At 41.1% G+C, this 18961-nt stretch overlaps 1 protein-coding gene across 2 annotated transcripts in view; it reads left to right on the plus strand.

The window, feature by feature from the left end:
* hs6st1a (heparan sulfate 6-O-sulfotransferase 1a) overlaps positions 1–18961 on the plus strand; it is a 166207-nt gene that overhangs the window by 87501 nt on the left and 59745 nt on the right. Inside the window, exons 1-3 of one of the 2 annotated variants that reach the window (XM_037796647.1) lie at positions 3801–3818; positions 5061–5215; positions 11073–12003. In XM_037796647.1, coding sequence (XP_037652575.1) covers positions 11504–12003 — 500 coding nt within the window. In that variant the 5' untranslated portion in view covers positions 3801–3818; positions 5061–5215; positions 11073–11503. Of the gene's footprint in view, positions 1–3800; positions 3819–5060; positions 5216–11072; positions 12004–18961 lie in introns of those variants that run through there. The other variant, XM_037796646.1, reaches the window with a different exon arrangement.

Here is an 18961-nt window from a genome sequence, read left to right on the forward strand (position 1 = left end):
AGTAGTAGTATCTAAACCCTCAGCACAACCATGTCTCCTGCAAAATTACATTCCCATACAGCTAAACTGCATTGGGGGAAATGTATTTTTTCCTGGGTTATGGTCGCGGTTTTAAACACATGGTTAATATTGTAGACTGGAACAAAACAAAACAAAAGCGCAACAAAACTGCTTGGTTAGGTTTAGTAAAACATCTTGGTTTGGCGTTAAATAGGTATGTTTGTTATGTAAATTAAAGTAAGTCAACGTTGACTTTTGGTTTCGTTTCACACGGGACACGGACAAAGGTCTCCTGAGTGAACGTCCTGTATTTGTTAGACCTATCCATCCACCCTGACCTCCTTCCTACACAGATTTCCGCAGACTACCATTACAAACGTATTTGTGATATATGTTTGCTTCACTCTAAACGTCATTAACAATGCAGTTTTGTTGTATAGGAACGTCATTTTTAGGATTTGTCTCACCAAGCGAGCAGGCATATTTTCCAAAATGTCAAAGTACATTAGGGTTGGGCCCAACAACCGGCGATTGCCAATATATTCGCATGCAGGTATGTGTGTATGCATGGCATGGTGTGGCTCTTGTTCTTCGGAGGCAGACCATTAAATTAGCAAAATTAAATTACAAACATCGCCCAAACAATCGCCCAAAAAAACAACCAATATAGACAATGTATTTGTCCAATTTCCCAACTCTGAAGTACGTATTTCTTTAACAGTTGGGATCAACTCTACCTACATGGATTAGGGGTATATAAATGTTTCTCCACTTCCTCTGAATTCAACATGCCATGAACAGTTTGGAAACTGAAGGTACTGCATCTTGGCAGCGATCACATCTGACCATAATGGGAGGCAGACATTTGTTTTCATGTCCAGTGAAGATACCTTGGCAGGTCCATCGGACGATTGAAACAGAGCTTTGGAAACAATCTGCTCATGGCAGAGAGGCAATACCGGAGCCAGACTCTGCAGCTATCTTTGGAACAATATAGTGTTTGCCAATCCGTCATGCCAATAATGCGTAATTGACATGAGGCGGAAGTTGCGCTAGAGGGCAGAGGGTGAGGCTCAGATGAAACAGACGAGAGGAGGAAACGTGGGACTTTGAGGTGAAAACCACCAACAACCCAGTAATTATTGTCCATTTATTTCAAAGGAGATAAGCGGTGTGACAGAGGATGGTGTCGATTTCTCTCTGTGAGAACCTTATGTGGCTTACAATGAAAGGAAGGAAAGATGGGAGGGAGGGAGAAAGAGAGTGGTAGAAGGGAGAAAGGAGGGAAGAGAGTGAGACAGTGTGAGGTTACGCCGCTTCCATTAGCCGTCCGTTGTCTTCCAAGAACTGGAGCAGCAGCTAGATCAGATTGCACTCCACTCAAACAAAGAGCTTTGGTTATTCGAGTCCTCTGCCATTGTACCAGCTAAATTTCCCAAGGCAAATGTTGACAGAGAAAATTGATATTGAGTGCAATATTATTCTTCACCGATCACAAGGCATTTCCTTCACAAAAATTGGGATCTACGATGTCTGTGCTGAGCTCATCTGCATTCAGATTGGACTGAGCCGCTGCCTAGTGAAAGAGAGCGTAAACATTGACTTTATTTTGAAAATTAGACCGACATATGCAAAGAAATTAAACTTACTTATACAATAACACTTTGTTTTGCAAATATCTTTTACCTGCACCAATGTAACATATTTTCAATGACAAATTTGCAGCTTCGGTGATCATGTTTAACCCGTTTTTTTACAAAATATTTGAATTCAGTCTTGTTTGTGAGCCATCAGCTATTAAGCTCAAGTAATCTCCACAAATCAATACATGCTCAGCAGCAAGTAGACAGTGGTTATGCGCAGCATTTTAAATACAGCCCTAATCATTAACAACTGCCTTGAAACATGAGATAATCCAATTCCCTATAGACAAACACGCCTATTGACTTTAATCCCACATGTCTGTGAGAGAGAATTAAGTGTTAAACCTGACACACCCATTGAAAACATATGTCCTCTGGCAAAATGTTCAAGGGTCAACTTGTCACTAGAAAATAACAGCCCTGCAGAGAAAAGCACGAGCACGAGCGCTCATAAATGTGTGTACAGAGAGGAATGTTTAAGCAGTGTGAGACAGATAGGAGACATGAGGAAGTTTAAGCCTGGAGGGTGCTTAAAAACGAACTAGTGTCGTCAAACCACGTCTTGAGGAAAAAAGTGTTTGTACCTGTTCTGAATGGCCTCACTCGAAAGGTTGGGTCGACTGCTCTGATAGAGAAGGGGCACAGCGGAATGAATTGTACAAATGAGGATAACGGCGCACAGTCTCTTCTTAGAGGCATTCATTGTGTTGCACTCTATTGTGCACATCAAAAGTGATGGAAGTAGAAGAGGATAAAGGTTGAAAAGAAGACTCGAGAGAGAGAGAAGTTCAGTAGCTACTTTCTCCCCTCCGCACTCTTGAATGATCGCTGCATGCTCCATCCATGTCGGATTGTTGGTTTACAAAAGTTACAAAAATTGCTGGATGCATTCCACCGAACCCAAAGTCAGAGAGGTGCAGAGGGACGAGCACTTTGTTCGAAGCATACTGATGCTTTCAGTGAGGTGTTTACCTGCATTACTAATAATCTTATGGATGCTTGAATGAAAAAAGTTTAAATTCAAACACGGTCTGCCTCCTATTTTGTTGTTGGGCATTCAGAGTATGTTCAGCCCGTTCTCATTCCCAGGGCGTCAAATACCGGGGCTTTGTCACGGCCGCCGGCGTGTGATACCAACGCACAATGCACCCTTTAGCTACGGTATGAGACGCTCCAGGCTATCAATTAACAACAATGTAAACCCATCCGCGGCAACAGTAAACTCTCAGAGAAAGTGCTGTGGTGACGTAGTTTAAAGAGCGAAAGAGGATGGATAGGTCCAACAATTAGGGCTTTCATCCAGGAGACCGCTGTTTGTGTCCTGTGCGTCACGTTTCACTTTCACGTTACAATCAGTTAGTGTCCCCTGTTCACAATGTTCAGTTTCATTTTCACTGTATACAAATGTAGTACTTTAAGCCCAACCATGTTGTTTTTTCCCTAAATCTAACTCAGTGAGACTCTCCAAACTCTTTGGACTCCGCTTCAGCTCCGCTCTAACTAGCTTTGTTTGAGGGTGTGCCAAACTAGCCGCTATAGGCAGGTATTATGCAATTGTGTTACTTGGTGACATCACTATGTTACGGAAGGAAAGGGAAGTGTTTCAGGCAGTTCAGGAGCAGTGTTTCTGTGCGGGAGAGTAACTCCCCTTGATGTGGCTTTATAACTTTGCAGACATTTTACATGCACAAAGAATAAATAACACACTTAAGGAAAGGGGAAAAGCACAAAAGCATAATAGGTCCCCTTTAATGTGGGACTGCAGTGTCAAAATCTATTCATTCATTTACACAAATGCAAACTGACTTGTACACACGGACAACAAGCTGACATGTAAAGCACAAACACGCAAACACACACCTGTATGCACACATTTACATCCGTATGGCGTACATACACACACATGGCTGCACAATGACTCAAATCTAACATCATGTATAAACACACACACTCCCAAACTTCCTCAGTGAACAGTTGCTCTTCCTCAAACACACACACACACGCTCAAACACTAACAGACTCTGGAATGTAGGAAATAGATGGCGCCCAGTTTTGTTTTCTTTCTACAGTGTGCACTTCCCCCCTTAGGCACATCCAAAGAAAATATTTGTGTCTGAAACACTCCGAAGGTTCAGGGAATAATTCATTTCAGGGCTCCGTGATGAAAACAGATTGGTAATTATTTTGACTTAATTTCTGCCTGTTTACTTAGAAAAAGCAAACAAATACGCCGCTGCATTCACAAAAACTAAGTTCACTACAGAGTTGGGAAAATGTGTGTGTGTGTGTGTGTGTGAGTGTGTGTGTTAGTTTTAATACCCTGTTGCCTTTTGTTTTTGTGTTTTTCCCCTCCGTGGAATTCGGTCTCGGCCGCTGGCTGAATGAAAAATAAAGCACAAACAGACGGGGCATGTCTGAGCATGATGTGTGTGTGTGTGTGTGTGTGTGTGTGTGTGTGTGTGTGTGCAGGGCGGACATTAGGAGGCTGCGAGCAGATTCCTAAAAATCAAGACAAATATGTAAAGCACCATGGATGAACTCTGTTTAGCTTGTGTCAACATGACAACCTGCTATAATCCACTGACCACCTGTTTATTTATTAATACGCAGAGCATTTTAATTGGGGGCATTTCACGGGCCTCATACATATGTAAATATTTGCATGCGCTTGTTTAAGTGTGTTTCTTCTTAGAAATATGCTCTTATTTCATTATCACAAGACAAACCTCATTGATAAAAAAATGTGCCAGAAATACAAAGAGACACGTTGTGTGTGTGCGAGTGAGACACTGAGACAGGACATAATACACAGCTCAAAGCCTCTGGAAACACTGTGAAAAATATCCATCTAAACAGGATCATTATGCAAAAGCAACAATAAACTGGTTCTGATGATAAACAGACTGTCATATCTCTATACCCGAGCCAGAGGGCAACACACTCGGTGACATCCATCTTCTTTAAGTAACGCCGCTCATAATGACACTGCGCATGGTGCGAGCAAAACACACACACACAAACACACGCCAACGTCCCGTCACAAACACACAGTATTAATATTCTCAGTCGCTTTCTCTCTGTCGTACGAACGCAGCGAGACGCGCACGCACACACTCTCGCAAATCTTCCCGGTATTTAATACAAGCGGGTAATGCCAGGGGCGAGGCAGAAGTCATAATCATGAGTGTGTTTAACAGCAGTGTGACAGGCGGATGCTGCTTCAGTGTAAGTAAAGAACATGTAAATAAACAGGGTTGAATTATTCAAAAGTGAGAACGGCTCACACACGCTGGTTGCCCTCAACCCGCTCAGCTCAGCTCCAGACCCCCTTTACACCTTGCATTAAAATATGTCTCGTATCGTGATGTCTCCAATAATCTGATTACATTTACACCTTGTATTCATTTGTGTCTTCAGTGTGCACATTGAGATCCGATTGCTCCGTCTGAAAGGGCTGAGAGGAAGCCTCCAGAGGCCGCATTACACACGGGCTTGCAGCCGAGCACTACCGGACATATCAACCTCATAACGCCAACGTTTAGGGGGAGAGCGCCCGCAAACGTGACTTTGAGGTACGTCTACACCCGCACACACACAGAAGGTTGTGGAGAGGAGACGCTGAGCGCAGACAGAGCGGTGGCGGTGATCTCTCTGGTCACGGCAGTCCAGTGACCAAAGTGACCCCCCCACACACACACCTGGCCGAAGCTTTGAATATTTGCTCTTGACTGCTACCGAAGCTTACGTAGTTTTATGTGGATTGAAAACGCAATTGCATTTACACTTGCGTTCAGTGTGGTCACAGTGCGTCCCCGACCACCTGCGGAGGTGGTTTTGCTGATCCGGTCACAAACTGTCCTCAAAGCGTTTCGGGTGCATGTACACCTGTACTTTCATGTGGTCAAGCAGCACTATACGATTGCAATCCGATCACCCAAAATGCATTTTAATACCAGGTGTAAAGGACAAAGGTGGGAAAGGACAGAGTTCAGTGTTGGATGTAACCAGATGGAAAGGAAAATGTAAACAATAAGTTGAATAATTGACTGATAGAAAATTAGCCAGCACCCATTTTGATTATTGGGTAATTAAAAATAACTAAATTCTTTGTTCCAGCTTTCCAAATGTAATAATTGCTGCTTTTCTCCGTCTCACATCATAGTTAACAACACATCTTTGCATTTGAAACTGTTGGTTAAATGAAACTAATAATGTGAAGACGTCACCCTGGGCTCTGGGAAATTGTGTGGCATTAATCACTATTTCCAGACATTCATAGAGCAAATAATCAGTAAATCCTACCCCCTCCTCGTCTCTCTGTCTCTCTCTCTCTCTGTCTCTCTCTCCATATTCTCTGTCTATATCACTCTAAGCAGGCTGGATTAACCCCCTATGGGGCCCTGGTGCAGAAATTGGCTGCTGGGCCTCTATTAACCCCCACACTACCCGGTCTACCCGTTCATTTGATTATACTAATTCATTTAGGAATATGTAGTCGATTAGTGAATTAATCGGTCGTTTTGATCTCAGTCGACTAAGATTTCTTTAGTCAATAAGTCATTTTTTATGCTTTTATCATGGTGAATGACTTATTTACAAGAAACTTATGAGCACATCTCTGGTAAACACAAAACTTAAAGTGATGCTTGTGTGTGATTATTTGTGGAGAAACTCAGTTTCACAGATCTGTCCATTACATTAATGAATCGATTAGTTGACAAAATCGTATGTGTTAGTCGACTAAGAATTTCTTTGGTCGAGGACAGCCTTAGTAATCTAAAAAATACACTTTTAACAGATAGATCCTCTTCAAGACCCACCTTAAAGTCTTCATCTTATCAGTTAATATTGAGTTTTAGTGGTGCAGATTACCAGTACAAACCAGTTGACCCTCTGTAAACCTGGATCTTACTTGGGTGGCAATCCAGCCTTGACTTTAAACTGTCCAATAAAGAGATAATAATAACAAAAAGATCATCTTTAAAAGAAATGTTAGTTTCAGCCAGTGAGGAAAAGACATTTTCAATACATATTTTATGTATATAAAATCCACCTTTGCATCTTAAAATTTATTTTTTTTGTCTGACATACATTGCAAAATCCAAATATATTCTTAACTTTTCAGTCTCAGTCGGATCTACCAGTGAACAAAAAGGGGATCTGACTCAGATCAAAACATCTGTTTAAAGAAATGTGTTGTTTGGGATCTCGTGTTGAGACGTTCCTCTTTTTTTGAAATGTTGTAACTTAATGATGACTAAGACGATTCATCAACATTTGGTAACACTTTCTAATAAGTCACCATTTATGAAAGGGTTATGTAAGTTGAAACTAATGACTTTATCAGTGGTTTATTTACTAATGCTTTATAGATCAGCAACAAGTCATTAATAAGAACAACTTTTGGGTTGCCAGGTTGTGAAAAATTCATTTAATTTACCTCAAACCTCACCTTAACCTTAACATTTAGCTCTTTAATTCATCAGTAAGACCCACTAACTAAAAATCGGGATCAAAATCCATTTATTAACACACTATTAACATGTATAACAGCACACTTGATGGATTAGTGTGAGACCCCACAAGCATTTATTAATGGGTTTCCAACACTTATATACTATTACCAAATAGAAAGGATAATCTATAATGCATTAGTACATGTGTGACCATTATTAAAGCCATTTATAATGGGCGAAGACTTCTAGTTCTAGCTTTAAAAGGAAAAGAAGGGAAGCAATTTCTAAGTACTGAAACAGTTATTAAAGTGTCTGCTGTATCGATGTATCTGGAGATATCATGAACACCTGGCCCTCGTAAACTACTAGATAAGTTATGACAGGTTTCAGGAAGGAGTTGAGAACACGCCAGGTCCAACTGGGAAATCATGGAAGCCGAAACTGTGGATAAGCACACGGGCAATTACAGCGTGACTAAACACACATCACACATCATCAACCCAAACCACTCAAAGTGGAAATATACCCTCATCCCTTACCAACCTCATTTGCCATCAGCCACAACCAACTGCTGCTTTCACACCCCCGGGCCTGCTGATTGGGCTGATCTTACTGATTGAGCTTCATTTAAAAAACATGTGGGAATCTGCCCTGGTAGCTTACTAAGATTACACGCAGCCAGTCATTTCGCTCTGCCCTATTACCACAATAAACATCTGCAATAACAAATGCCTGGGAAATTGCAGCTAAACCTCAGGGGCCACTGGTGGTGGGAAAAAAAATAAAAAAGTACCCTGTCAGCTTTTGGTGGAGCCAGTCTTATCTGAACAACATCCAGCAGTTGAAGCATGCCACTAGTAGATGTGATTAGTCAAAATATGTTCGACAGTGATCGCCCCTGGGAATCACATAAATATGCCTGACAAGTTGTGCATTAAAGAAGCAGCAGCAGCAGCAGCAGCAGCAGCAGCAGCAGCAGCAGCAGCAGCAGCAGCAGCAGTAGCAGCAGGTCTCAGTGCTGACCACCAGTGGTAGCAACATGAGAAGCAATGGGAACAACAGGAATGGGTTGATCTCATGGTTGTCAGACATTTGAGCTTTCTTTCAAACAAAACAGTTTGGAGCTTTTTACCAATCAAACTGTTGAGAAACTTCTTATTTTGCTATTTCAAATTCCTGATTACAGGAATAAGGAAGCTACATTGAGAATGATTCACTGAATTACTTCCACTTCCTCTATAAATCCAAGAAGTTACCCAACTTCCACATTTCATTTAGTGCTTTTCTGTGCATTTAAAAGACTTTATATAATCTCATTCAGTCTTGTGAAGGGCTCATTGCATGGGTGGAATATGATCTCAAAAAATTACAAAATGCAAGTCTCCCTCAAAAATAATCCAAGGCACACTGTAGTGTTTGAACAAAATTAAAATGCCTTTATTTTACATGGCAATAATAAATGTACTTTTTTGAGACCATATTCCACCCATGCAATGAACCATTCACAAGACTGAATGAGCCCAATACACCTGAAGGATCCAAAGAGCACCTGTATGTGATTACCACAGAGACCCAGCAGCGCTTCTACTCCATTGTCTTCACTATTGCTATTGTTGGTTCTCCATTCAGTCTCTATTTTGACTTTTATATATGTATGTCTGTGTTTCTGTAAAATGAGTGGTAGGCTACTAACTTTTCTTGAGAAATTCATCATCTTTTTTAAGTTATTTGTACAGTTTTCCATCTTTGTTTTTTTATGTATAGAGAGAAAAAAAGACCAAGAATGAATGATGAAAATAATGTACCTATACTGTATTTCCCACAAAAAAAATCACAATTTCACAACACCTTTAAAAAGACACTTTTAAAGAAATAGTCTTTAGATTATAATTTTATCATCGTGGTTGCATATTTTTGGGCAAGAGATTATTTATTTGTATTTATATTATTAGTTTATTTGACAGGGACAATACATAGGCATTGTTACACTTAATTAAAGTGCAACTGATGCAACGTATATAGGACTTCTAGCCATAGCTAATTTGCAGACCTTGTCCCTGGTAGTATTATAACATCTTGAATTGGAAATCAAAAGAACCGTAAACATGTAGGTTTTAAAACACTTTAAAAATTGATGGAATTCATTCCGAAATTGAAGACGTATCATAATTATTATGATTATATCATTGGGTTTTGATATGAAAAACACATATTTGTAGCCTAAACCAGAACTTAAAATTTATTTTTTAATGTGTTAGTCCTATTATGATGTAAAGGTTGATGGTGTGATGTAGAGGTAACTTTAAAAACAAAAAGGGGTCAAAACTGACGTCTAGTTTGTCATTATAAATACCACAAACCAAAACAATAAAGTGTATTTGTAGAAAAACTTGCTAGATATTTATCTGTTTTGAAACATGGACCCTCTAGAGTATAAGGCAGGGAGATTTGAATAAAAATGCAGGAGCCACTTAAAACCCTACCATTTCAGTTTTCGTTGTACTCAAATGGTGGATATTACCAAAGTCATTTAAGAATAATCAAGTCTTCAAACCTGTGGCTGGCTCTGCAGGGTAATTCAGCCTTGCCTATTCTGTAATGTGTTGTATTTTATAAGCTTATCATAGGTTTTTATAGCCTCTAACTTGATCTGCAAAGTAACTACAGCTGTTAAATAAATGTGATGAAGGAAAAAGTACAATATTTCAAAGTACAAAGTAAAGTAGAAGTACCTGAATGTTGCACTTAAAGCAAGACTGTGTAACTTGCTGAACTGCGGGCACTGTGGCCACAAGTGGCAATTGCAGAATAATAGCCACAGACACTTTATAAAACCAAATCAGAATCACCTTAATTGGCCAAGTATGTGTGCACATAATAAGGAATTTTACTTTTTGCATATCTCTCAAAGTGCTTACACAGAAATAGAAATAACAGCTTTGGGACAAGGACAACAAAGCTGGACAAATAAAGGTAAAGATAGACAGGACTGTTATGTATTAGGGTTGTAACGGTATGGGATTTGCGGCTCTTTAGCTCCTCTCCAGTGGCTACCTGTGGATTTTTAAAAATGGAAATGAATAACTGTTTCTTGTTTACATTTTCATTTTTATTCATCATTGTTGTAGGTCTATGGTACAAAGTTACGACGGAGTATTAGGGCGACATTGAGGGAAAAAAAAAAAATGAGATTTCGAGAATAAAGTCATAATATTACAAGAATAAAGTCATAGGTTTACGAGAAAAAAAGTTGTAATATTATGATAATAAAGTCATAAGTTTACAAGAAAAACGAGTCGTAATATTATAATAATAAAGTCATAAGTTTAAGAGAAAAAAGTCGTAGTGTTATGAGAATAAATTCATAATATTATAAAGTAGTAATTTAACGTGTTATTTTCGTTTTTTCTCGTAAAGTTATGACTTTATTCTCGTAATATTACGACTTTTATTCTCGTGAAGTTATGAGTTTATTGTCGTAATATTACGACTTTTTTTCTCGTAAAGTTATGACTTTATTCTCGTAATATTACGACTTTTTTTCTCGTAAATGTATGACTTTTTTCTCGTAATATTATGATTTTATTCTGGAAATCTCAGATGTTTTTTCCCTCAATATGGCCCTAATACTCCGTCGAACATTTGCACTTTGGCCCTCACTGCATTAGACTTATATACTATATACTTATATATTGCAATCGTATAGTGCTGCTTGACCACATGAAAGTACAGGTGTACATGCACCCGAAACGCTTTGAGGACAGATTGTGACTGGATCGGCCAAACCACCTCCACACACCTCCATGCCACACAATTTCCCACAATTTCTCTTTTGATAGTAAAGGTTGCTGACCCTGATCTGGTCTATCTATCTATGTGTAGAGGCCTCCAGCTATTGGCTGCTGGCGGATGACGCGGTCGTTACGTGTCAACCAATAAATTAAAGCGACTCTCCTTTTCACTCTGTTTTCAGAGCGCGAGAGAGAGAGAGAGAGCCGCGAGCGAGCGAGCGAGCGAGCGAGAGCCGTTGAAAAGGTAGGATTCGCGCTGCATCCTGGGTACATAGCTCCATGGTGATGCAGGGAGCCTGTTGTGTGTGTAGTAGAGACGGGTAAACCAAAGTAAAGTAAACGGGGGAGGGTCGTCGGATAACGGGTTAGAGGGGTGTTTTCAGACGACTTTACAATGCGTCTTTCACGGTGCTGCTGAACGGAGAACGATGACACAACTTCGCTGGTCGTCTCCAAGCGGAATGAGCCACTCTTGAGCCCCGAAAAACGGAGCGGAGGAGCGGAGAGAGAGAGCGAGAAGACGATGCTTCAGAAGCCGAGCGCCCTGCTGCCTGTTGTCGGCTTGACTGGGAAATGGTAGCGTACTGTCGGACCCGCCGCACTTGGAAGGAACATGGTCGAGAGGAGCAGCAAATTCTTGTTGATCGTCGTCGGATCCGTGTGTTTTATGCTGATTCTCTATCAGTACGTGGCTCCAGGGGTGATCAATTTCGGATCCCCGCACGGTTATTTCACGGAGGAAGACGAGGGGGACATCTTCCCCACTCCGGACCCCCACTACGTTAAGAAATACTACTTCCCCGTCAGGGACCTGGAGAGGACGATCGATTTCCAAATCAAAGGCGAGGACGTGATCGTGTTTTTGCACATCCAGAAGACAGGAGGGACTACCTTCGGCAGGCACCTGGTCCAGAATGTCCGTCTGGAGGTCCCTTGTGATTGCAGACCGGGCCAGAAGAAGTGTACCTGCTACCGGCCGAACCGCAAGGAGACCTGGCTCTTCTCACGGTTCTCCACCGGCTGGAGCTGCGGCTTGCACGCCGACTGGACCGAGCTCACCAACTGTGTGCCGGGGGTCCTCAACAAGAAGGAGAACAAACAGAAGAATCAAAGGTACAAAAAAAAGATGTGTGTGATGTCTGGTTTCTTGGTCTGGAGATTATGATGCATTTTGAAGTGTGATTTTTTTGTTGTGGAAATAACATGTCAGAAATGTTGCAGTCTATAGCCATATTTTTGAGGAGTATATATCTGCAACTTTATTACGTTATTATATGTCATTTTAGAGGAGTGTTGCAGTGTGATGTTTGGTTTATCGACTGTAGATTATCATGCATTTTGAAGTGTGGTTTTATCAAGAACATTTGGAGTCTATAGTAACTATTTGACATATTTTGAGGAGTATATCTCTGCAACTTTTAAACTAGATTATTGTGTTATTATATGTCATTTTAGAGGAGTGTTGCAGTGTGATGTTTGGTTTATTGACTGTAGATTAAGAATCATTTTGAAGTTTGATTTTTGTCAGAAATTTGTAGTCTATAGTCAATCTGCAACTTTTAAACTAGATTATTGTGTTATTATATGTCATTTTAAATGAGTGTTGCAGTGTGATGTTTGGTTTATTGACTGTAGATTATGAAGCATTTTGAAGTGTGATTTTTAGGAAATAACATGTCAAAAATTTGCAGTCTATAGTCATATATTTGAGGGGTATATCTCCGCAACTTGGACTGGAGATTATGAAGCATTTTGAAGTATGATTTTAGGAAATAACATGTCAGAAATCTGCAGTCTATAGTCATATTTTTGAGGAGTATATCTCTGCAACTTTTAAACTAGATTATTGTGTTATTATATATCATTTCAGAGGAGTGTTGCAGTATGATGTTTGGTTTCTTGACTGTAGATTATGAAGCATTTTGAAGTATGATTTTGCAGTCTTTAGTCATATTTTTGAGGAGTATATCTTTGCAACTTTTAAACTAGATTATTGTGTTATTATATGCTATTTTAGAGGAGTGTTGCAGTGTGATGTTTGGTTTCTTGACTGGAGATTATGAAGCATTTTGAAGTGGAATTTTTTAAGAACTAACATGTCAGAAATTTGCAGTCTATAGTCCTATTTTTGAGGAGTATATCTCTGCAACTTTTAAACTAGGTTATTGTGTTATTATATGTCATTTTAGAGGAGTGTTGCAGTGTGATGTCACAGTAGAGAAAGGTACAATAAGGTCACAGTAAACTCACAAAGCTGATTTGTGTTTCTGTCAGATAAATAATCTAATCACACTAAATTAAATCAAAATGTATTAACATTTTCTATCTACTCTCCATACCTCTTACACATCTTTGTCTGGTTTACAGAACAGCCTTTAAAGCAGGCTTATTCCTCCAGAGAGACAATTATAACAGGCCTAATCTAATGGTACATTTTGAAGCATTTCTTCACACACAATATCAAAACTTTGCAGCTATTTTTGACCCAATTTTATGACACAGAAAAAGTAGTAGTGATACCAGAGAAGATGAAGCACCAGAAGGTGATATAGTGGTGTTATTATAACGCCATAACTGAATACCACAAACGCATTAAAGTTCCCACAGGGTGTTAATGGATGTACGTATGTTATCTTAAATTAAAGGTGTTTCATCTCACTATGTGGGGCAGTTATGGTATGGTTTTAAAATGTAAGTCGATGATGGTGGGTTGATAATAGATGCTGAGAGATAAATGTAGATCGACATTGTCACAAATGCCACAGGAGCTCAACAGTGCCTCTGACAATTGTTGATATGGTGCCACTGAATCACATACTGCGATTCGGCTGAATTTATTTCAGGCGTGGGGAGTGAAATATGTAATACATCCAGGCAACACTTCCTCTCAGTAATAATCCCTTGCTTTGACTGCGAGGTATCCAGACATGGCGCGCATTCTTATTAAGTTATAACCCATTTCTTCTTCTGCGCGCCTCCCTATTGTTGTTGCCAACATATTGCATCCCTCACCCAGACATATTGACGGCTGTATCAACTTCCATTTCACTGCACCCTCGTGGTTAAAGGCTATGCTCGTTGAATGGGTTATGTGTCTTTGTATCGCCTGAGCTTGTTCAATATTTTATTTTGGCAGTGGGTGATCAATAGGACAAAGGGTGGGTTGGAAATACGTGGGAATTTAAAGAGTGTTTTCCGCCTCTCTGCCTATCTGTCTGGCAGCCAGGCGCATGGAGATGTCAGGCCGGCTGCTCTGCTTCCCATGGCTGCTCAAACTGGAGATCAGAGCTGCAGGCTGGGCAGGGCTGGGCTGGGTCGGCAGGGGGGGAGAGGGGGACCCTGCGGGGGTTTGGCTCCGCTCTAATCCGGGTGATTATTACTGCTGGGACACACACACACACACACACACACACACACACTAGCGCTGGTATTTGCTTCTGGCGTCAGTCCTGATTCCCGTGGTTTCCCCTGGTCAGAGGTGATAACGTGTCCGGCCATTCTGCATGGCGAGCCGAGATATCACAGTAGAAGCAGGATAAACGGCCTTTCATCACTTTGTGAGCACTGCTTTCAAAGCCTGAACTTGTGTGGATGTGTGTGTGTATTTATGTGTGTGTTTGTGTGCACCTGAAGAGGGGAACAGGAAGAGACAGGAAGGCAGCGTAGATGAGAGAGGTCTAGGTATGCATGCATGGGAGAGGATCTGTTGCCTCTGGTATAATCCACTATCCTATCACTCCTGACAGGAGAAACAAGGGACTACAAGCTTAATAGCACCCTGAAGAAAAACAATGCTGCTCCATATTACACGCAGCTTTACATCCACAAGAAAGAGAAGGGAATCGCTGCAATGAGGAGCTTTGAGAGAAACTGGAATCCCTTCCTGTTTTTGTTCCTTTTTCGGCCTGCTTTCCTCTACATGTGCTCTTATCTGGGCATGTTTAAGTCCTTGTGTCCCTCATTGTTTGGCTCCCTTGTGTCACCGTGGTAGTGCTTGTTTAGGGACATTTGTCTTGAGGGCAGTAGCAGTGTGGCGAAGAGGCCGTAGAAAGTGTGAAGAAGATCATCTGTGTTTACAGAGCGGCAGTGAGTGATTTCTTGGCACGGCGTCGTACGCATATAGCTTTAAATTCAGCTGTGCGTATTGTCAGTGTGGTGGAGATAAACAGCCTGCAGCCCCAACCAGTGGTTTTACGTGTCTCACTTTTGTGGAGGAAGTGGTTTGCAGATGCGTTTGTTAACTGAGAGAAACCGAAAAGGGAAAACAGCCTATCTAGAAATCTAGATAAGATTAGAAGAAGATACAGCAGCAGCAGAAGCAGCAGCAGCAGCAGTTGTAGTGTTTTGAGATCCAGCATCTCTCTCTCTCTCTGCAGCTGTTTTCTCATCCAGCTGTCAAGTGAATTTTGCACAAACGTTTTAAATGCTGCAAAAATACAATGTGAATTAGTACCATTTCCATCAACTGGAAGCACATATATATGCCTTCTGGATGTCAAAAAAACACATCCACAAGGAGAAAATGGTGAGAACAGATAGAGAAATAGATTAAAGAATTGAAAGTTATTCAGCAAGTTGTAGTTGTCATTTACTGTCATATTGGTTTATGCTTTCATTTGATGGTGAAAACAAATATATGTGCTAATGTTTAGACCAGCATCAAACAATTACTTTCATTATTGGTCAACCAGAAGAAGGCCAGAAAATAGTAAAAAGTACAATCAACTGTGTTGACATTAGGGCTGGGCAATATATTGATATTATATCGATATTGTGATATGAGACTAGATATCGTTCTTACACATTCTTATATTCAAATTAGGGCTGTCAAAGTTAACTGAATAATAACGCTAATTTCTTTAACGCATTAATGCAATCAATCTTTCTGAGGTTATAGCGGATTCAGTTTTAAAACTAGAGTGAAAACACTGGCATCATATGAAACTAGAAAAACCTAAGGAATCCATTGGTGTCAACCATGTCATACTAGCCTGTTGCGAAGGAGGCTAAAATGCTACAAATTTAAGCTACATTTTGGCGAGGAAAAACTGGCATGGCTTTTTTCGAAGGGATCCTCTGACCTCAAGATATGTGAATGAAAATGGGTTCTATGGGTTCCCACGAGTCTCCCCTTTACAGACATGCCCATTTTTTGATAATCACATGCAGTTTGGGGCAAGTCATAGTCAAGTCAGCACACTGACACGCTGAAAGCTGTTGTTGCCTGTTGGGCTGCAGTTTGCCATGTTATGATTTGAGCATATTTTTTATGCTAAATGCAGTACCTGTGAGGTTTTCTGCACAATATTTGTCATTGTTTTGTGTTGTTAGTTGATTTCCTGTAATAAATATATACATACATTTGCATAAAGCAAGCATATTTGTCCACTCCCATGTTGATGAAGAGTATTAAATACTTGACAAATCTCCCTTTTAGGTACATTTTGAACAGATAAAAAAATATGCGATTAATTTGCGATTAAGTATTTTAATCGATTGACAGTCCTAATTCAAGTATATCAAGTTTACTATCATAGACAAAAATCATATTCCCATTTGAGAACCTGGACCCAAAGAATGTCAAAATAAATAAATTTAATTCTCAAAATTATGCAAATTAATATTTGAAGAATGAAAATCGACTCAAAGCAGAGTATAATGACTAGGTGAGCTCACCAGTTGCCATTTAAATGACAGAGAGGCAGCCAGCAGTCTGACATTTCTGTGATTTTCTTTAAAGAACATCTCTGAATGTCCACGATCGAACTGTTTTCTATTGATGGCGTAACATTTTCCAGGGCCTGTTGTCATGGCTGTATTATTTACTGATTCTACAGATGGGTCTGTATCACTCTGCACGGTCTCTTCAACATGTTTCTACTTCAAGAGAGCAAAAAAACATCTTGGAGACATTGAGGAAATTGGATTGAATACGGTGGTTTTTCAAATTCAGGATCTCATAAATTGTGTGGAGAGAAAAAATGCTACGATGGATTAGGCTCAGTTTGGTCTGGTGACAAATGTGTCAGCTTTTCGAGGGAGGCGCATTAGGCAGCAGCGAGCGGCGGCGAGATGAATGGTCGGTAATAGGAGAGACAGGTCCGTCTTTGATCGGCGATGAGATGAGATCGAGACGAACAGTGGCATTGTGGGAGAAAAGAACTCCCATAGTCGGCAGAGCGCCACTCAGAGTGGATTTGTCATTTCCCACCTCTTCTTCGGGGGATCCCATGGGACGCACACACACTAATGAGAGTGTGAGACAAACAGACCCTAATGCAAGGCCTTAGATATGGGGCTTCTAATTGGTTAAGGAGGTATCTACCGCTTTACTCAAATTAGAGGAACACTTTCAGATGGGGAATACCATCTGTCCCGTGCATGTGCACATCTCACGACTGTGTGTGTGTGTGTGTCTGTTATTAATCCTAGTGTGTCATAGAGCGTCTTAGTAAGCGAAGTGATGGGGCTAATTTTACTGCCTCTATCTCGGCCCTCTCAAATCACTCCCTGTTTTTTCTCTCCATCTCTTTCTCTCCCGCCTCCTCTTCATCCCTTCTGCTTGCCTCTAAAACACTTTCCCCTCCCTCTCCTTCCATCCTTTTCCTCCCTCCTTCCCTCCATGATGGTGTCACTCTATAATCAAACAGCAGGCTTGCTTTCCGCTTGGTGGCTTTATGGCCGGGGGGCTCACTCTCTATCTTTCTCCTTCACTTTCCTCTCTCTCTCTCCTCTTCTTTTTTTCTCCTCTCTCCATCTCTGCCCACTCGTCTTTCTTTCTCTCCTTTGCCATCTTCCTCTCCCGCTCCCTCCGAGCGTGACTACCGCATTAGAGGAAATGTCTTTTCATGGAAGATTTGCTGCAATTTCCAAAATGGCTGCTTTGCCTAATGGACAACTGCCTTGGTTCTAATGAATGATTACATGTATGAGTATGAGGGAAAGGGGAGGAGGAGGGGGAAGGACGGCGGGGGCGAGGAGAGAGGGAGAGATGGAGATGATGAAGAGTGATGTGAGGAAGAGGATGAGTGTGGGACAAGAGGAGAGCTGTCAGGGAATGATTGAAAAGATAAAAGATGGAGGGGTGAAAACGTTTAGTTTCATTGCTGGGGAGGGGGCTAGTCAATTAGCACGGTTGTCAAGCGCTGGGCATTACTCTTCTTTCAATGGGTCTGTTTCAGATTCACAGCACAAATCACTGCACTCTAAGATGGCTCTGTGTGTAAGTGTGTATTTGCACGGCGTGAGAGCGGATGCGCGTGCGCGCTGTAGCTCAGCATGGTGCCGTCAGCCAGCCAGCACAACCCAGAATCCAGATGAACTCCAGGAAGCTGCGGAGGCAGCCCCAGCTGATTGGCATATAGTACAAATGTGTGTGTTGGTGTCCGTGTCTATGTGAGTGCATGTGCGCACGCTCATGTGGAGCCAGGCAGGTTGGTGTTAATCCAATCAGATTAGCCGGGTTTAAGCGCTGGCGGCCAGGCGCTCCAAAGCCGGTTACGTTCGCTCATCCTGCGACTGCGGATGCACCACGTTCAAGCATTCCCAACAAACATTCCCACATCCCTCCAGACAGTTATTCCCTGCTTGTTTACTCAGCTCAGATCATTTTGACTGGCTCGTCTTAGTGGAAACAAGGCGCTAATTGGGTTTACCAGTGGTGACCTAACACCTTACTGTACCTGATGTTAAGCTAGCGTGTGAGGAATGGGCAGACAGCAGCATTAAAGAACATTTTATATTTTATAAAGTGGGCATGTCTGTAAAGGGGAGACTCGTGGGTACCCATAGAACCCATTTTCATTCACATATCTTGGGGTCAGAGGTCATGGGAGTTTTTCCTTGCCAAAATTTAGCACAATGTTGGAGCGTTATTTAACCTCCTTCACGGCAAGCTAGCATGACATAGTTGGTACCAATGGATTCCTTAGGTTTTCTAGTTTCATATGATGCCACTATCTTCACTCTAGCTTTGAAACTGAGCCCGCTACAACCTAAAAATCATAAGTTGCGTTAATGTGCTAAAGAAATTAGTGGCGTTAAAACAAATTTGCGTCAAGGCGTTATTATT

The sequence above is a fragment of the Sebastes umbrosus genome, chromosome 16 (genome assembly GCF_015220745.1).
Source record: "Sebastes umbrosus isolate fSebUmb1 chromosome 16, fSebUmb1.pri, whole genome shotgun sequence".
Lineage (NCBI taxonomy): Eukaryota > Metazoa > Chordata > Actinopteri > Perciformes > Sebastidae > Sebastes > Sebastes umbrosus.